The sequence below is a fragment of the Archocentrus centrarchus genome, unplaced genomic scaffold (genome assembly GCF_007364275.1).
Source record: "Archocentrus centrarchus isolate MPI-CPG fArcCen1 unplaced genomic scaffold, fArcCen1 scaffold_26_ctg1, whole genome shotgun sequence".
NCBI classification, from domain to species: Eukaryota; Metazoa; Chordata; class Actinopteri; order Cichliformes; family Cichlidae; genus Archocentrus; species Archocentrus centrarchus.
Window position 1 is genome coordinate 7,429,729 of NW_022060256.1, and position 18,754 is coordinate 7,448,482.

Genomic DNA, 18,754 nt, shown 5'->3' on the forward strand with positions numbered 1-18,754 from the left:
CTCATTTCTGTGGACTATATACTCAAGCCACGTTATATTTTCATGTGCAGTGCAACAGTTTACACAGGTCAAAGGTCAGAGATCTCTCTGCACACACACACACACACACACACACACAAAACATGGGAACAGCTGATCCCTCTGCTAATCATCTGCACACACGCTCCTCTTCCTCTTCCTCTGCCGCTGCTCAAACTTCACTCCGCTCCACCTGTGGAGCTGGCTCCGACACGTGATTCAACGCGGAAGCGGAAACGGTGCAGCGCAGCGCTGCACAGCTGAGCAGCTGATCATAGCTGCTATTAGACTATGATGCGCCGCTCGGAGCGGAGCAGCCGGACCCAACTCTGTACGACACTCACAGCGATTTATCATTTCATTACAAAATCTGACTGATCGCTGATAAATCGGCTGTTAGATATCAGGAAACAGCGAAATATGATTTTAAAATATTTTCAGGGATTTAAACAGAAATCTGCGACGTTTCTGGAACAGTCTTCGCTTCAAACACATTTTCGACACATCCTGTCCCAGCTGCCATAGGGTCAGAGGCAGGGTATACCTGTACAGGTCACCAGTCTGTCGCAGGGCTGACACAGAGAGATAGATAACCATTCACACTTATAGGCAGTTTAGAGTCACCAGGTAACCTAACCCCACTGACTGCGTGTCTGTGGGCGACACGGGAGAACAGAACTGTTAGAGAGAAAGCACAAAGATATCCTATTTGGTAAATTGTAGGACTTTTAATGTTTGTGGCATCACTAAGTCTCCTCGTTGGTATTTTGTGAGTTTCTGAGGTCATTTGTGGTGATATTTTGTGGCAAAGCTCCAAAATATGATCGGCTAAGCCCTGAAAACATTCTTTAATTGCTGGCTGGCTGTGTTATTTTGTGAGTCTCTGCACATCATTTGTGTTGACATTTTTTGGGTAAAGTTGTCTGATATATATCGTTTTAAAGCCATCTGGGACTTCTGGCTGTAATTTTAGCTGTGCTGTGTGTCTTTGAGGTCCATTTATTTTATTTTATTTGACACATTCAGCTTTTAAAATCAGATTTTGTAATATAAGATCCATAACTGACGCCTCATTATTTTCTGCCCTGCTTCTATTGTGATATTTTGGGGTAAAGGTGTGTTTCTTTGGATGGACTGTGCCTGCCTTGCTGTTTTTAGATACACTTTAATAAAAGTTTAACTGGAGGTTAATTAGCGTTAGGGTTAGGGCAGCTTTGGCTCTAGTTTTTTTTTCTCGGAGTGATACCTCTACCTCTCTCTTCAGCGCAGCTAACAGCGCGAGCTAATCCGGCTAACAGCTAACGGCTAACGGCTTGCTAGTGGCGCTATGATGGCGGAGCTGGTGCAGGGACAGGCCTCGATGAACCAGCCGGGGCTGAAGTCAGAGGGCCTGGCCGATGTTTTACAGAGGGCCCGGCAGGTAACAACTCAGCCGGGGCTCAGCCCACACCCGTTCCAGGTCGAAGCGGGCCGTTTAGATCGAGCCGAAGCACTTTTATTGGAATTCTCCGTGTTTTGCTGCTGCTACTCCGAACTTATACCGCACACACACACGGACACACACACGCACACACACACAGACAGACTCACACACTCACACACACTCCGTAGCATGCTAACTAGCTGGAAAGCAGCTTGGAGTGGGACTTGTGGCCGTTTCTGGAAACTTTTCCCGGACTGCCACGCTCCGGGAGTTAGTTTGGGGGGAGTTTGTGGAGCTGTCACCCGGAGGGGACCGCGGTGGGACCGCGGACGGAGAGAGGGGGGAGCGGACAGAAGTTTGGCCACACGTGTCACTCCGCCAGCGGGCAACCTGTTGGGCTGCGAGGGGCAGAAAGGACGCAGGTCACCGTGGGTTACTGCGCCTTCTCCCCCCGCGGATGGTACCCGCAGGCCGGGGGGTGTTTGCACCGTGTCCCAGCGGTTAATCAGGCCCCCCCCTCCCCCCGTACAGGCTGCTGTTTACTGTAAGTTGGTTAGAAAGTAGGCTGGCGTTATGCAACAGCCTCAGAGCCATATACAGGCAAGAGGTGTGTCTGTGCCTATAGACAGACAGACAGACAGGTTTACCCTCCCCTGCGTGTCGGCGTGCACCCAGCTGCAGCTTTCTCATTCTGCACTTCCTGCTCTGTGTTTTCATTCCCACCTGTAAGAAGCAGACTCAGGTAAATAGGCAGCATTTACCTGACCTCTGACTTCCACTCCAACCTGGCATCCTCACAGCCTGTGCCCCCAATAATGACTGAAAAACTCCTCCATAGACAGGTAAATCACACCTGAGGTTCCTAGAGCTCACAAAATAACAGTGAATTTGTGTGATGAATGTTTTTACTGTTAATCAGTCTGTTTAATTGGACTGGAAACAAGTCAGAGCTACAGGTGTGTTCCTCTAGGTTTTACTGTGGTGACTTCAGGTTTGAGCTGCATCCAGTTTGCGTGACATTGGATTTTTAGTGATCTGAACAGGCGAGTGGAGAATTCAGATTTATTTTCTGTGGCTGTGTTTTTTGTGTCTTTAAACCTTTTGTAACACTCCACCAAAAACATGCACACACCTGCTGACACACACTTAAACCAGGTAACACCTGCATAGTTGCGGGCAGCTTACCTGTCTGCATGGAGCACGTAGACTTTTCTCGTGGTGGTTGCCCAGGTATATTTTGCAATTTATTTTCAGTCCTAGACAAGAGTGCAATGAGTTCATTAGTGAATGATCTTCTTGCTTTTATTTTGAAAGTTCCCTTTGTGCTAACCAGCTTACCCTGGCCCTTCCTGTCCTGTGCGGTCTGCCGTTGTGGTTCCTGAGATCATTCAAGGTGGGAATTATACTTGGACAGGTGCAGACATCACATATGTGTAACTTCCTGTTACACTTAAACAGTGTCCACATATAATGCGATCCGCATTATTCACTTTTTTATCATTGACAGTCGGTCAATAGTGGATATTCCAGGATCCGGTTACTGAGGTAACACACTAATTTATTTACCGACCTCTGATTTGTAGCCATCGCTGTGACTTGCGTACTTGGTGCAGGTAAATGCATGCCAACATCCAGCCTTTGCCTTTCGTGGCACATAGACTCTCCTCGGGCAGACCAAACTAATCTGACACTAAGTCCTCCATCACGCAGACCTACAGACTGGTTGGCGACTGCTTGGCAACTGCTTGGCAACCACCGGTCACTAGGGAAAATTCAATTCAATTTTATTGATATAGCGCCAAATCACAGCAAACAGTCGCCTTAAGGCACTTATGTGTGTGAGTGGTTGCTGGTTGGTGCTAGGTGAAATTGTTTACAAAGCGGTACTGGACCAAAAACCTCTTTGCAATTGCTTTGATTGCTAGCCAGTTGCTGGGTCACCAGTGGTTTTTACTCGCCAAGCAGTAGCGAAACTGTGAAAGTGTGACGCAGACCAGAAATGTAAAATGTTCACCTTCAAAGTAAAAGCTACACATTTTGAAACGCATGGGTTTTAGTGGTAGGCTGGAACTTTTACTTTGAAAGCGAACATTCTCCATTTGTGGTTTGTGAGCCATTTTTCAGTTTCACTCGGCGAGTAGTTGGTGACTGTTTGCAGACAAGTTATCATCCATGCAGCAGTCGTGGACACACATTAAGTGTTGCGGTGTCTGCTGCACACAGCATGGACTAACTTCCTCTTAGACGTTTTTTTCAAGTCAGGCAGAAGGTTTGTCGTCACCGTGTGGGGCCCCGTCCTCTCTGTCAAATGATAAAATTTACGCCAAGTGGACCTTTGTGTCATCCGGCCACCTTGGGCAGGTTTCACATGCTTCAACTCTCTCATCTCTCGTCTAGGAAGTGGTATTACCATGCTGAACTGTGTTTTTGTCAAGGCAGCGAGGTGGTTTCCTGTGCAGTGTGACGACATAGGGTTACATCACAACAAAAGAGACACTGATTGTTGCAGTGAGAAACCAGCCTGTTGTAAGTTACTATTGGACAGCTAGCTTGGCTCATGCTACCGTGATGCCGCCACAGGTTAGATGCCATAGGAGAGGATGCTAACCTGTGGCTAGCACTGCTAATGTTAGCTACACTCTACTAACTTGTTGATGTGGTGCCACAGATCTGAGAGACATTTAAAAAACGATCGGTTTACTGGGGAACGGGACTCCTAAATACACATGCAGTGTTTGTGTGGTCAGTATTTACTTTGTTAGTGTTTTCTTACTTTTAGACTCATTGGTGAATCTCGCATTTTTCTCTTGATGAGTAAATTTGTCGCTGTGGTCATCCCTAGAGAAGTCTGCTCGCTTTTATTTTGAAAGATCAGTTGCTGCTAACCAGCTATCCCTGGTAAGTGGTTAAGTCACGGTGGTCCTTGATGTCATCAGCGGCCTCTCATCCTGCTGTCATAGGCTCCTCCTCCTCCGTGCTGGGCTGCAGCTCATGATAGTGCCTTGGTACTGTTCTGGAGGGTGATTCAGATCAGAACCTGCAGCAGGTGGGGAAGTGGTTCATGAGCAGTATTCAGGCTGCCAGCACCAGATCAAGATGGAGGGGATGGAGGGTTCACCCTCAGGAGAGGTGGCAGAGGAGCGGTGAGTGTTTCCTGCTGCGGGAACAGGACACACTCGCAGAGGGAAGGATTCTCCCGATGTTGAAGCGTTCATGTATGTGGCTTCTTTTAATTCACTTGCTGGTGTTTGGTGTACGAATCGGTGATGACAAACTGTAACCTGAAGCTGCAGCTGTCGGTTTGTGTTTCTGAATGCACTCGCCAAGATTGTCTGAGCTATAGACGCATCACCGTGACACTAGGGCTGCAACTAAAGATTATTTTGGTAGTCGAATAATAATTGTTTTAACGATTAATCGATTAGTCAACGATTATTTCAATCTTATCTCACCTGTTCAAGCCTGCCCACCTGTTAACATCACCTTGTTGTCTACACTCACAATTAAAGTAATGACCCATAAAAATACGAATTTGAAACTAATCGAATGTATTTTTAACATTAATGTGACCATCAGAGTAAATATCATAATATACTTAAATGAAAATATAATGTGCAAATAAGTAAATAAAAATGGCCTCTGTCCAAAAGTTCAAATAAGACTTCAAAGTAAATCAAAAACATTTTTCGGTCCAAAACACCTGAAAAGTTTACAGATGATTCAGTTCATGAAGAGATTTACTATTCAGAATGAACGCTGATATCAATGTGAGACAAAAAAATAGGAGCCAACATAGCTGCTGCTATTGTCTTTCACTCATTAGCTAACATAACTGAAATGGTGGCGCTTAGCAAACATCATCCATGAGAGCTTGTTTCCGACAGGTAAACAGAAACATACCTGTACAAACATTAACAGGTATCAACAATGCATTAATGTACCCATCCAGAGCTGACGTCTCAGCTCCAGGGTGCCGGCGTTTTAAATGCTCAGCATTGCAGCGATGCTGCTGTGGAAGGAAAGCTCTGCTTTGCACAGTCTGCATTCAACTTTATTTTAGTTTCTGTCAAATGCTCCCACACCTTTGACAGTCTGTCTCCATTTTCTTTCATTTTCTCCACCCTCCTCTCTGTTCCACCATCGTCATGTTGTTCACGTTACTTTGTTCTTTGTTGGTATTGTTGTTATTGGCAGACAGTGGAGGCAGTACTGCCCCCATATCTTACTGTAGTGCATTGCAGTAACAAAATTCCATGATAAGCGGAAGGAAATGGATGGATAGGTTTTAAAATATGATGATTTAACGTTAAAATTCCACTGTTTGTGTTTGTCTCTATGTTTGTATTTCTTGGATGGGTGTTCTGTTAACTGTAATTTCCCCATTGTGGGACTAATAAAGGTATTCGTACGATGATTGGCAGAGGAAGGTTTCAATCCATTTTGTTTGTGCCGTTAAAGTTTGCACGTTTCATTTGAGAAAGAAATATTTTAAAATTGTTAGTCATCAGTTCATTTTCATTGCTAACAACCTGCAGCTCTCTGACTCACCTGTTACAGGTAATGTTGTGCGTCATGTCTTCAGAGCGAGGCTGCACCATAAACAGGTGTGAGCAGGTGCATCAGCAGACTTACTCATCCTGTCTGACTGTTTCTACAGAGAGCATGTCTTTATCAGGAGAACGCTGAGTGCAGGTCTGAGCAAGGAGAGCATCAGATCAACCTTAGCCTCGTTTACATGCCACATACTGGGCCTCGCTGCGGCCCCTCAGCTCATCCTCTGTCTGAACAAGCTGTTTTAGCTCCTCCCCCTTTATGACCACTTTCTCCTGATTGCCTGCCCCCTCACAAATGGAAGGCTTGAATTGTATTGTGAATGTGTTGTGAATTGTAGGTGCATGGTGCTTACATTAAAAAAAAAAACAAAAAAAAAAAATGGTATAATCCACACACCAGTGAAAGCTCCTGAATGATGGTGCTTATGTACCTGAGAGGACCATATAAGGATGTGACATCACAGCAATGTCACTCATGAGACATCGCTGTGATGTCACGAGTGACATTGCTGTCACATGAGTGTCACATGAGTAGAAAAACTGATAAACTGAGTATTTAGAGCAGCGGAGCTCTGGGCTCACATTGGTTACTGTACACTCATTAATAAGAACGTGTTTAACATGAATATCCACCACTGGAACAGGAGATATATGACGGGAAGGATAAGGAGAATAGGTCCTCTGTAAGCTGAAATAGTGTTAAAACAGTATGAAAAGTGCTTTTTTTTTTTTTTTTAGCTTTTTTTTAGTTCAGTGAACCTTTTCAGGATGTTTTTGTGAAAGAACAGGAACTTTAATGGTTGTCTCATGTCGAAAAAAATTTAATGATTACACCTGGCACTCCACAAGGCTCTGCAAAAACCTTGACAATGATGCCGATGGTGGTGATGAGGAAGGCTTTGGTCATTGGTCTGATTGTTCGTTTACAGAAATGAGACGATCTGATTGGTTTGTCTGTGTTGGTGGTTAAAGTCTGGAGATGCTCACAGTGATTTGTTTTCCCACTAATCAGCACACTTGGACAACAACCTCAGATCATATACTTTGATTTTTACGTATAGGATAATTTGAACCGAGTTAAATGGTTTTACTCAGGTACATTTAAGAAGTAGCAACATCAGCACTATATAGACTACGGATGTTCCTGGCAACTAATTTATTAGTTGACGAACCAAGGAAAAAAAATTAGAATAGCCAACTAGTCTAAAACTAAGAAACACTCAGATATCAAACTAAATTTTACGCCTCATTGAATATGCATCATTGAATATGAGAAAATAACATTCGAAAAACGAACAAATTGTGACTTAAAAGTGTGGCGCATTGTGCCATGCATTATGAACAATGCTTGTTGCTCTGGGTCTTTGTAGAGCTATGACATAACCTATGTAAAGTGGCCAATGTTGTTGTCGGCGTTTATGCACATGCAGGTGCATTGCTTGTGTTAATTACCTTTCGGTTGTGTCCCGGTGTTTTACTCTTTGCTGTGGTCAGTTTTTTAAGGTGCAAACACATTTGTCCCTCTAGTTTTTTTGCTTCTTTGAACAAACTTGGCGGAAGTAGCCAGAAATGCAAGGAATGAAGGGTGTTTCTCGGGACAATAGTGACAGTCTTCTAGTCGTGCACATCCCTAACATAGACTATGATGCTCTGCAGCTTCGTCACAGGTGGAGCTTTGATATGTATGTTATTCACCTTTAAAGTTGATCGGTCTATCTATTTCTTCTTTCTTTCATAATTTTTTTGTTGTTTCACATTTAAATATGAAACCAGTTGTAAAATGAGTCAAAAGGGTCTTTTTTGTTACAGAGACAGGAAATACTTTGCGATTAAAATGTAATGAACGGGACAGCTCGGTGTCAATCAGAAATACATCAAAAGTATTCCTTGTCTGCCTTCACAGACATATGAACTTGAGTGTCATGCCATTCTTAATCCACAGGGTTTATTATGATGTCAGTCCACCCTTTGCAGCTATAACAGCTTCAGCTCTTCTGGGAAGGCTTTCCAAATGGTTAAGGATGTTTATGAGGATTTTTGACCATTCTTCCAGAAGCACATTTGTGAGGTCAGACACTGATGTTGGATGAGAAGGCCTGGCTCACAGTGTGCTCTAATTCACCCCAAAGGTGCTCTATTGGGTTGAGGTCAGGACTGTGCAGGCCAGTCAAGTTCTTCCACACCAAACTCACTCATTAATGTCTTTATGGTCCTGCTTTGTGCATTGGTGCACACTCATGTTGGAACAGGAAGGGGCCATCCCCAAACTGTTTCTGCAAGGTTAGGAACATGAAATTGTCCCAAATGTCTTGGTACGCTGAAGCATAAAGAGTTCCTTTCACTGGAACTAAGGGGCCGAGCCCAACTCCTGAAAAACACCCCCACACCATAATCCCCCCTCCACCAAGCTTTACACTACCACTTTCCTGGCAACCACCAAACCCAGACTCATCCTCTATGTACACAAAACTCGGTGATGGCAGAGGATTTTGGCTACTGTGGCTGTCCCCAACAGTCGACAAAGTCACTGGGAAAAACTCGCTAGAGTTGTTGCTTGTTGCTGTGCTAATGTAACCAAGGTGGATTTCTTTGTTCCGCCATGAAAATTATTCTGATGTTAAACATTAGTTCCACAGGACTTTACTCTTTGGTCACTTGCGCCCCAGCTGCTCCACACACTTTGAAAATCACTGGCTTAAGGTGAGGAGTGTAAATTTTCCCAGTAGCTGAGCGCATAGCACCTAACAGTCTCCTGTACAAAGGCACAGTTCTTATGTTAGACTGTGCGATTGGTTGTGTATAAAAATCAGATAGTTCACTGTCCTGAAAAAAAAACAGAATCTGAACTGTCCTCAGAGTTGCTCTCCATTTTCTTTTTTCTAGGTTTCATTGTGTTGAACCTGCTTCCTTCATCAAGGGTTTCTTTTCTTTGTTTCTCTCTAAATTTCCTCAGCACTGCCTCAATGATTTCATCCTTCTGTTTGGTGGTCCACACATGTTCATTCACTTTGATGATTATGAGGTTCTCCACAGTGTCTGGTCTGGTTCAGGCAGAATGGCCTATTTTGCAGAACGGCCAGTTGCGCATCACCTAGCATGCTACTACGCTGGAGCAGATGACCAAAGTTTTCAATACAACAACAAGGGATTTTTGTTTGCGCGCTCATTTAGCATGACCAGCTGATTGCTGGTGGGGATTTCCCATTTATAAAGGTTGCTGCGAGGTGCGCTAATAAACAGTGATGTGCGACTGCAATTTTTCACTCTTGGTAACAAATGTTTCGGCGTGCAATGGTGTGCAAGTGTGATCGCGTGCCTTAAATAGCCTGGCCTGATTCCATCAAGCTCTCTACACACTGTTCTTGAGCTAATCTGAAGGCCTCATGAAGTTTGGAGGTCTGTAGTGACTGACTCTGGAGAAAGTTGGTGACCTCTGTGCACTCTGTGCCTCAGCATCTGCTGACCCCACTCTGTGATTTTATGTGGCCTACCACTTTGTGGTTGAGTTGCTGGTGTTCCCAGTCACTTCCACTGTGTTATAATCCCACTAACAGCTGAATGTGGAAATCTAGCAGCGAGGAAATTTCACAACTAGACTTATTGCACAGGTGGCATCCTATCACGGTACCACGCTGGAATTCACTGAGCTCCTGAGAGCGACCCATTCTTTCACTGTTTATAGAAGCAGTCTGCATGCCCATGTGCTTGCTTTGGTACACCTGTGGACATGGAAGTGATTGGAACACCTGAATTCAATGATTTGGATGGGTGAGTGAATACTTTTGGCAATATAGTAGGATCTGAAAGGCTGAACATCTGCAGCTCCTGCTTAACACAGAGGAACCAAGTGTGTTTGCAGCCGAACAAGAGACCTTATTAGGAATCTTCCTGGTTTAGGAAGGGGGGAGAAAGATGAGCTTGTTGAGGGTGAGCTGTGCTCTGCTCGAGTGTTTGACATTTACTCTGACTCTGAAAACAAAGCCACAGAGTTAAGTGAAGAAACTTTGATGAGTCGCGTTTGTCAGAAAAGTATTTTTCCCTCCACTGATCATTGTTTTCATGTAAAACTCTGTTCATTCCTTCTGCAAAAGTCTGATTTCCTTTGTTGGCCTGTTTAAACATTTTTAATATTAAAATATTTGCTGAACAGTGAGCTGACAGATTGAGTTTTGGTGCTTTTAGATGTATTGGTCTACACTCTGAATGTTTCCAGTCTCAACTTTAACTTGAAACCTGTTGTTTTTGAAATGCCACTTAATTTTGGCCGTTCAGACTTTAAGGGATGGATATCGATAACATCAGTACAGGTGCCATTGTCGGTTCTTATAGGTTGTTGATTTTCTTATTTTTAGTTTGTGTGGAGAAAGTAGGCCCGCTCTCCCACTATAGTGCACACATGCAAAAGCTTGAGTGTCCTGAATGAGGAACTGTGAGGAAAAATGAAATTTCAGTGTACCAGTCACATGGACAGTCTGAGACCAGTTTTGTTTTGTTTCACGTTCCCGCTTGACTTCAGCTTGGACCTTGCTGGTCTTGATGTGGAAGATCTTGGTTTTGATTTGAGACGTTATTTGTGACTCTGTACTTTGGACTTGGGAAATATTCGGGGCCTGAGTTGAATCCTGATGTTGGTCTTGAATTTCAGTTTCATTTCAAAGTTTTTTCTCTTGACCTGGGACCAGTTTGGAATCTAATTTAGAACTTGTAGGTCTTGACCTGGAAAATATATTTTGATTTAAAGCCTTAAAACGTCCTGCTTTTAACTCAGGATTTAATCAGGATGTGATTTTAGAGTTCTTTGATTCTGACTTAGAATTTGTTGTTCTTGGCTCGGGACATTATATCCATTGTGTGTTTCTGAACTTCATGATGATGAGAAAATAATAGTTTGTTGTCGCGCTGCTCTAACCAGGCATTTCTCTGAAAATCCAGGTGTTACAGTTTGTTTTTTTTCCCCATGTTTACAGATGGTGGGTAAGATGGGTGGAGAAGCTATGTCCCACCTCAACAGCTCCTCAGGAAGTGTCGAACCCTCACTGTACTACTCCGGCCAGAAACGACCAGGAGAGGATGGAGGTAAGAGGTTCAAACATTTTTGGATATTTCACCTGAACTACAACCATCACATTTTGATCCACTTCTTATTAGGAATTATGAAAAATTTCAGCTTCCTGTTGTTATAAGCTTTCTAAAAAATATTTTGAGCAGTGAAGGTAGCGCTGTTTTTAGTTGTTTTCTAGCACTGTCTTCTTGGTCAAAACAAACACTTCTTGCTGGTCAGTGAGAGGCATAACCTGAGCTAACACTTTGCTCTGTTTCTGAAACAATCTTTGGCTGCTGTCCATAAAAAGTATACATAAAGAGTATTTGAAAGATTAATTTGGGGGAAATTAGAGCGAGAAGCTGTGTGTAATAAAGCACGTTTGGCTTTGGTCCATGGTGTCATATCTGAGGAATATCACACTGAAGTTGGGTGAAAATGCTTTTGCCTTAACAGCATGCATGTTCTGATCACCTCCCAAAACCAGGACAAACCGTAGTGCTGCAGTCAGCCAGTATTTCTGGTGTTGATCAGCTTGGACAGTGGTTTATTGCATATATAATGTGAGCCCGATTCTCGCTGTTTTCTTTGCGTCTCAGAAGCTGCAGCAGCAGCTCGCTGATCACTGATTATCAACTCATTCACATCAGTCTGATGTCTCTTCTCTGTCTCCCAGTAGGTAACCAGCTAGCAGCCATGGGGCATCAAAGGTACGACCTGCAGCTTACATTGATCTCTCTCTCTCACACACACACACACACACACACACACACACACACACACACACACACACACACACACACACACACACACACACACACACACACACACACAGTGGGGCAGCATGTAATGAGTGTTCAGCTTCATATTCTTGTTTGCAAATACACATGAGTGTGAGGGTGTGGAGATGGAGATGGATCAGTGTTATAGATCTGTCCTCCTGCAGTCTGCATCAACATAATCACTTATTGACACACACACACACACACACACACACACACACACACACACACACACACACACACACACACACACACACACCGACGAGTGACCAGGATGCTAATGTGTGTGTTTCTGTGTGTGTGTTGTAGCAGGGTAATCACAGAGGATTACAAGGTCCCTGACAGGATGGTGGGCTTCAGTGAGTATGACCTCTGACCTTTCAGTGTATCCTGCTGGCCACTGGGCTCAGCTCATCTTTCCCGCTGTCTACTACTTTTTTTTTTTTTGCGTTTTTTGGCCACAGCGGCTTTTCTTGTCAGTGGAGAGAGACAGGAAATGGGGGAAAGATACAGGGGAAGACACGCGGGCAAATTGGCTACAGGCCGGGACGCGAGCCCGCCCGCACCGCAACGCGGCATATGTATGTGGTCGCCGGCTTCACCACTAAGCCACCCAGGCGCCCCTGTCTACTACTTTTAAGCCAGAAACTGATCTAGAATGTTTAACTAGAACTGTGTGTGAGACCTGGAGCTTTGATGTAACCTATGCTTTGATATAATCTGCAGGTTTTTGGTACCACATGCTTCCTGGTTTCAGTTTGTAGGCTGACTTATACTGACCAATCACATTTGAGCAGACATGCAGGTAAAAGAGGGGGGTGGTATTTGTTAAAATGCAGTCTTCAAACATCTGCAGAACAGGAAGTCCTGGCTTCAACTCAAGAACCCAAAACTTGTATTTTTCCCTCAGAGACTAAATCATCACCTCACCGTTTCCAGATTCAGTCTGATGGAACACCTTGAACATTTTTATGTAACATAGAAACATCTAGAACCTTGAATTTGACCTGGAACGATTACGGTTCTGTTTTGCCTGACCTGAAATCTTCTAAAATCTTCTAAATCTACAGAGGTACCACATCCGGACTTTACAGGTCACACTTGTTCATTCTGAACATTTGAGTGATTTGGGTCTAAAACTTATTGTTACTAAAATCCAGTGCAGCCACAGTGGTTTCACTGTATGCTGTGGTATTGGGTCTCACTGGAAAACATGAATGAAAACAGTCCATCTGTTCATGGACACAAAGGACCATTACATTCAGCACAGATTTGACAACAAGGATGCAGTGCTCTTCACAGATAGGAGGCACACAGTGCAAGGAAATGAGCTAAGGTGAGGTGACACAGAATTCAAAGGAAGCCAAAAATAAAAGTGGTGAACGTGCACATTCAACAAAAGCAGAACTGGCACCTGTAACCGGGCCGCAGCTCCATCAGCACACGTCCTCAGACCAGGTGAACAGGCTGTAACTTTAGACTGATCAGAGTGAGGAGGATGAAGATTGGAGTTGAAGAAGCTTAGCCACATATAAGGAAGCCTAACTGTGCAGTGCTCTGCAAGTTAGGGTGAGGGTTGTAAACTGGATCCTAAACAGGGAGCCAGTCGGGGCACTTTTATCAGGCGATATGAGGCAGTCTGTTTGACCTCATAAGGAGCTTAATGGCAGCATTTTGAATCATTTGAAGGCGATCCAGTGCAGATTTACTGAGTGAACAGCACAGAATTACAGAAGGAGATGAAGGCATGAACAAGCATCTCCAGCTCCTCCCTAGAAACTATAGATCTCAGGTGGAAAAATGGGATTCTGATGTATTTCAATAGGAAAAATGTTTCATGTCTTTGCACATCCAGCTCAGTTTGTCATTATTTTACTGTTAAGGTCTCATTTTTTTAACGTTAATTCAGAGAGCTTAAGTGGTGAAGCAGCTAAGAGAACGAGGTAATTCTTTGAGGATCTGAGTGGAGAACAGCTGAATCAGGTTGAAAGTTTATAGATCTTTGTGCTCTCTGCATATTTTCCTACTTTGTTTGCCACATCTGTTTTTCACCTGAAATGAAAGCTTCTTGTCTGATCTCAGACAGCTTCTCACCCTTCCAGCAAAACGAAAATCCTTTACTTGGAAACAGTCTTTAACATCTACATGTACAGAAGCAGCAGATAAGATGTTCCTCTGAATGTCTCTGTCCTCCTCCACCTCAGTTATTGGCAGAGGAGGAGAACAGATCACCAGGATCCAGCTGGAGTCAGGCTGTAAGATCCAGATCGCTCCTGGTGAGTTAAATCCTCTTTTTTTTTTTTCTCTCTCAGACAATGAAGAATCCAAACTTCTGCCTCCTTCTCTTCCCATTGGTCCTATTGAATTAAACAGCCCTGCCCTGATGAAGTTACCTGAAAACGTGTGTGTCTGTGTGTTCTTGCAGAAGGCGGGGGTCTAATGGAGCGGCCGTGTTCTCTGACTGGCACTCCAGAAAGCATCGAGTGAGTTTCTGAAGCCAGAGTTGGTGAAGCTGCAGGTGAATTGATGGTTCTGATAAACTCCATGTGTGGGTGGTTTCAGGCAGGCGAAGCGGCTGCTGGCCCAGATCGTGGATCGCTGCAGAAACGGTCCAGGTTTCCATGGTGATGGAGATGGTGGGGCGTCAGTGCAGGAGATGCTGATCCCGGCCAGCAAGGTCGGGCTGGTGATTGGCCGAGGAGGAGACACCATCAAACAGCTGCAGGTAGAACACTAACAGCTGGTTTCCCAGTCATGGATTAAGCATGGTCCTAGACTAAAAGGAAAAAGTCAATGAAGACCACAATAGGAAAAAGTATTTAGTCCAGGACTAGACATAATCCCTGTACGGGAAACTGGGCCAAAGTGTTTATGTCAAAGGTTCTAGATTAACAGGTTCCTCAGGTTCTGTCATTTAAAGGAACGTTTATCTTACAATACCACCTAAAAAATTTTTTAAATAAAAACAAATTAATTTGTTCACAATTTAATGACTCATTAAGCAAATATCATTCTTCTTAGCTGGATTGTCGATGGTGTCTGTTCCACAGAAACTTTCACCATATCGATGTTCAAATTCACATCATAGATGCATCTACTAAAAATCTTGGATGAGTTCAAATCTCTGCGACCTTGACTTCAAAGTAAAGGTCAGAGGTCCAGTTTTCTGAAACTGTTTGCTCATATATGATGGGATCGGCTTCATAGGCATCTTTTAATCCATACTGTTTGAGGAAAAATTAAATCTCCTTTTTTTTTTCTTTTTTTTTTTTAAAGTGCCATAGATGAGAAATCTTCAGAAATCTTCTTCTGTTTCATAACAAATAAAATTTAATTTAAGCCCTACAATCTGCTGGAATTTACTTCAGTGTCCTGTAAGCTGTTTTATTTAGTTTATTAACAGGAGTTTTTTTCTACTGCTGCAAAACTCAGAGTGTATATGTTTAGGGCATGTATGTATATGTTTCTTAATAAAATCAAGGATGGGAAGAAGCCCTTTTTCTACAAAGAGAGCAAATCGGGCATGTATCAGGAAGCAATAAGGTTTTAGGTCAGGACAGAGTTGCTAAATTGAGTATGATGAGATATCTTTATTGTCATTGCACAATACAATGAAATTTTCCTCCAGGTGCTGACATGATAGGAAAAAAAAGAAAAAAAAATGTTGGTGCCATCTGCAAACTTTATGATGGTGTTGGTCTCATGGGTGGGTTTGCAGTCTTGTGTATAGAGGGAGAAGAGGAAGGGGCTCAACACACAGCTCTGTGGTGCACCGGTGTTCAGGGTGACGCTGGAGGAGACCTGCTCCCCCATGCACACAGTCTGTGGTCTGCTGGTGAGGAAGTCCAGGACCCAGCTGTTTAGGTGTGTGTTGAGGCCCAGGAGGTCCAGCTTGGTGGTGAGTTTATGGGGGCAGATAGTGTTGAAGGCAGAGCTATAATCAATGAATAACATCCGCACATAGGTCTAGGTTGGTCAGGGAAGAGTGGAGTAACAAGGTTTTATCAGGTGTAGCAGGAAATGTTGGTGGTGTCTGAGATTTAACCAGAGCATTTCAGCTGAGCTCTGAACCACTTTGACTGACTGGTTTTATTTGGTGTTCATGTCAGGAGCGAGCTGGAGTGAAGATGATGATGATCCAGGATGGTCCGATGCCAACAGGGGCTGACAAACCTCTCCGCATCTCTGGAGACCCGTACAAAGTGCAGGTAACTCGTTGAGTACTCTCGAAGAGTGATGTGTTCAGGGTTCGTACAGCTGCTGGAAATCCTTGAAAATGCTTGGATTTTAATATTGTCCTTTCGAGGTTTGAAAAATGCTTTAATTTTGGATACAGTGCTTGAAATTGTAACTGCCTTTTTTTTTTTTTTTTTGAATAAAAAAAAAACTATCTGATTGAATAGTTTGCTTATGAAACATAGAAATAAAATGAGTCAGAAAGTCTAAAAGGAAAATTTCTCCGCCTGGGCCTGGCCTACTCGTCTGCATGTGACCTGTCAGTCTGTTTGTGACCCCGCCCCCAGAGACAGAGAGTCATCGTTTTAATGTGTTCACATGAAAACCGCAAATTCCAATTATGGATAAGATGAGTATGTTATTATATTTAGGTCAAAAGTCACGTGCGAGAAAGAACATAATCCGCGCAAATAATGTCATTCTGCGAGCGCAGGCATTCATTCCTTGTGAATAAATTCAACAACATAGAACTCAGCAGCCGTGCGCACAAGGAAACATCACGCATACGAGTGTCTGCTGTGGGTATGGTGCTGCAGGTTCACACTCTCGTGAGGAAACTTTACCATAGACATATAAAGAAACTGACTTTTGACCGTTTGGGCGGAGCTTGTGGAGCCTAATATGATTGGGTATTTTGATGGATAGTTGCTCCCCTCGGTGCCGGAGCAAGGTCTGGGAGATGCCATGGCATACTTCGTATGCTATGGCATGTTTTGGCGTGTTTTGGCGTCTTTTGTGTACATACGCAGTACAAGCGCTGTATGTACGCAAAACACGGCGAGCAGTTTTCAGGTTTCCGGTGTTGCCTGGCCAAAACAAAGTCGCCACCTGGATTTAACTAAGCAAATAGATACGAGCCTCCTATTGGATAATTACTGCATGGGCGATTATCTTTCAGCTGGCAACAAGTTATTTAACCCCAACTGGTGCAATGAGCTGCTTCTCATTTCTTAAACAAACATGTCGAAAGACACATCACATGGTCGTGGAAAAGATGTCAGTCTGTTTGAGAAGGGTCAAATCACTGGCATGCATCAAGCAGAGAAAACATCTAAGGAGACTGCAGAAACTACTAAAATTGGGTTAAGAACTGTCCAACACATTATTAAAAACTGGAGAAAAAAGAACGAGGTCAGCTGACTACCTGAATATACTGAATTACCAGGTTATTCGGACATATTCCAAGATGACAATGCCAGGATTCATCGGGCTCGAATTGTGAAAGAGTGGTTCTGGGAGCATGAAACATCATTTTCACACATTGATTGGCCTCCACAGAGTCCAGAACTCAACCTCATTGAGAATCTTTGGGATGTTTTGGAGAAGGGTTTGCGCAGTGGTCAGAATCTGCCATCATCACTGCAAGATCTTGGTGAAAAATTAATGCAACACTGGACGGAAATAAATCTTGCGACATTGCAGAAGCTTATCGAAACAATGCCACAGGGAATGCACGCCGTAATCAAAGCTAAAGGCGGTCCAACAAAATATTAGTGTGAGACCTTTTTTTTTTGGTGGCGACTATTTTTTTTTGGCCATACAGTGCATGAATGATGATTTATCACTAAAAACCATGACCAGTTCCAAACTAACAATCTGGTTCTGGTTTCTTGACTCTGTCTCAGCTTCAGAAATTTGAAAATTCCTCAAAGATTATTGCTGTTTTAATGAGAAAAGGTTATAGAACATATTAAATGCTTGAGGTCATGCAGAAGGTTTTAACAGCCTGTAAATAATTAGATATGTTTTTAATTCTTGGCGAAAACTGGATTGCAGATCAACTCAGACCACATGCTCTGAGTTAAATGTAATCCTGGACCCTGTTTCCACCTCCAGGCAGCAAGGGAGTTGGTGCTGGAGGTGATCCGGGAGAAAGACGGAGACTTCAGATCAGGACGCAGCGACTTTAGCGCCCGACTGGGAGGAACCAGCCTGGATGTACGACACACAAACAAGGTCACCTTGAATCACGGCATTTTTAGAGACCGTTGTCATGTCTGATCTTTCCATCCGTTCTCAGGTTCCCGTTCCCAGATTTGCTGTCGGCATCGTGATTGGCAGAAATGGAGAAATGATCAAGAAGATCCAGAACGATGCAGGGGTCCGAATCCAGTTTAAAGCAGGTCTGTTTATATCACCGTCATGCGTTGGCTCATTTTCCATCTGCTCTGTCTGAATCTGAGCAGAGAGTACAGTCCTGTACATGTCGCAGCTCATCCTGCTGCTTCTATCAGCAGTCACGTCATCAATGATCACCAGTGACCCAGCTCAACTGGCAGCCATACGTGCCCACGCCATAACGCTGCCTCCACCATGTTAGAGGATGTTATGCTTTGGGTCATGAACTGTTTCTCTCCTTCTCTAGACTTTTCTCTTCATCATTCAGCTACAACTTCATGAGTTCTTTTCATCCTTGTATTTCTTTATATTTCAGTTCTTATATTTAAAACTGTTAATTTGTCCATCTACTTTTAAGAGACTGTACAAAAATAGTCAAACTGGTTTTATTAGATAAAACTACTTAGCTAGCTTAGCAGCTAGCTTGGTACCCTTTGCTGGCTCTCTAACATTGTCTCCATTTGAATTCTCTGTGAAGCCACCTTTTAGCTTTTGTTTGCAGGTAAGCTAGGGTTGTCAACCAGAAGAAAGAAAGCAGTTTAATGCTTATTTAAACAGGTCTGTGTATTAATCATTTTAACAT

The 18,754-nt window shown here is 43.5% G+C and overlaps 1 protein-coding gene across 4 annotated transcripts in view; it reads left to right on the forward strand.

Annotated features, from left to right (window-relative positions):
* The first annotated feature begins 1,305 nt into the window (after nt 1–1,305).
* Nucleotides 1,306–18,754, forward strand: part of LOC115775994 (far upstream element-binding protein 3-like) — a 32,418-nt gene continuing 14,969 nt past the window's right edge. The window contains exons 1-10 of one of the 4 annotated variants that reach the window (XM_030723559.1): nt 1,306–1,438; nt 10,962–11,070; nt 11,712–11,745; nt 12,127–12,176; nt 14,022–14,093; nt 14,243–14,300; nt 14,380–14,542; nt 15,927–16,025; nt 17,890–17,991; nt 18,074–18,176. In XM_030723559.1, coding sequence (XP_030579419.1) covers nt 1,346–1,438; nt 10,962–11,070; nt 11,712–11,745; nt 12,127–12,176; nt 14,022–14,093; nt 14,243–14,300; nt 14,380–14,542; nt 15,927–16,025; nt 17,890–17,991; nt 18,074–18,176 — 883 coding nt within the window. In that variant the 5' untranslated portion in view covers nt 1,306–1,345. The remainder of the gene's footprint in view (nt 1,439–10,961; nt 11,071–11,711; nt 11,746–12,126; nt 12,177–14,021; nt 14,094–14,242; nt 14,301–14,379; nt 14,543–15,926; nt 16,026–17,889; nt 17,992–18,073; nt 18,177–18,754) is intronic. The other 3 variants (XM_030723561.1, XM_030723562.1, XM_030723563.1) reach the window with 3 other exon arrangements.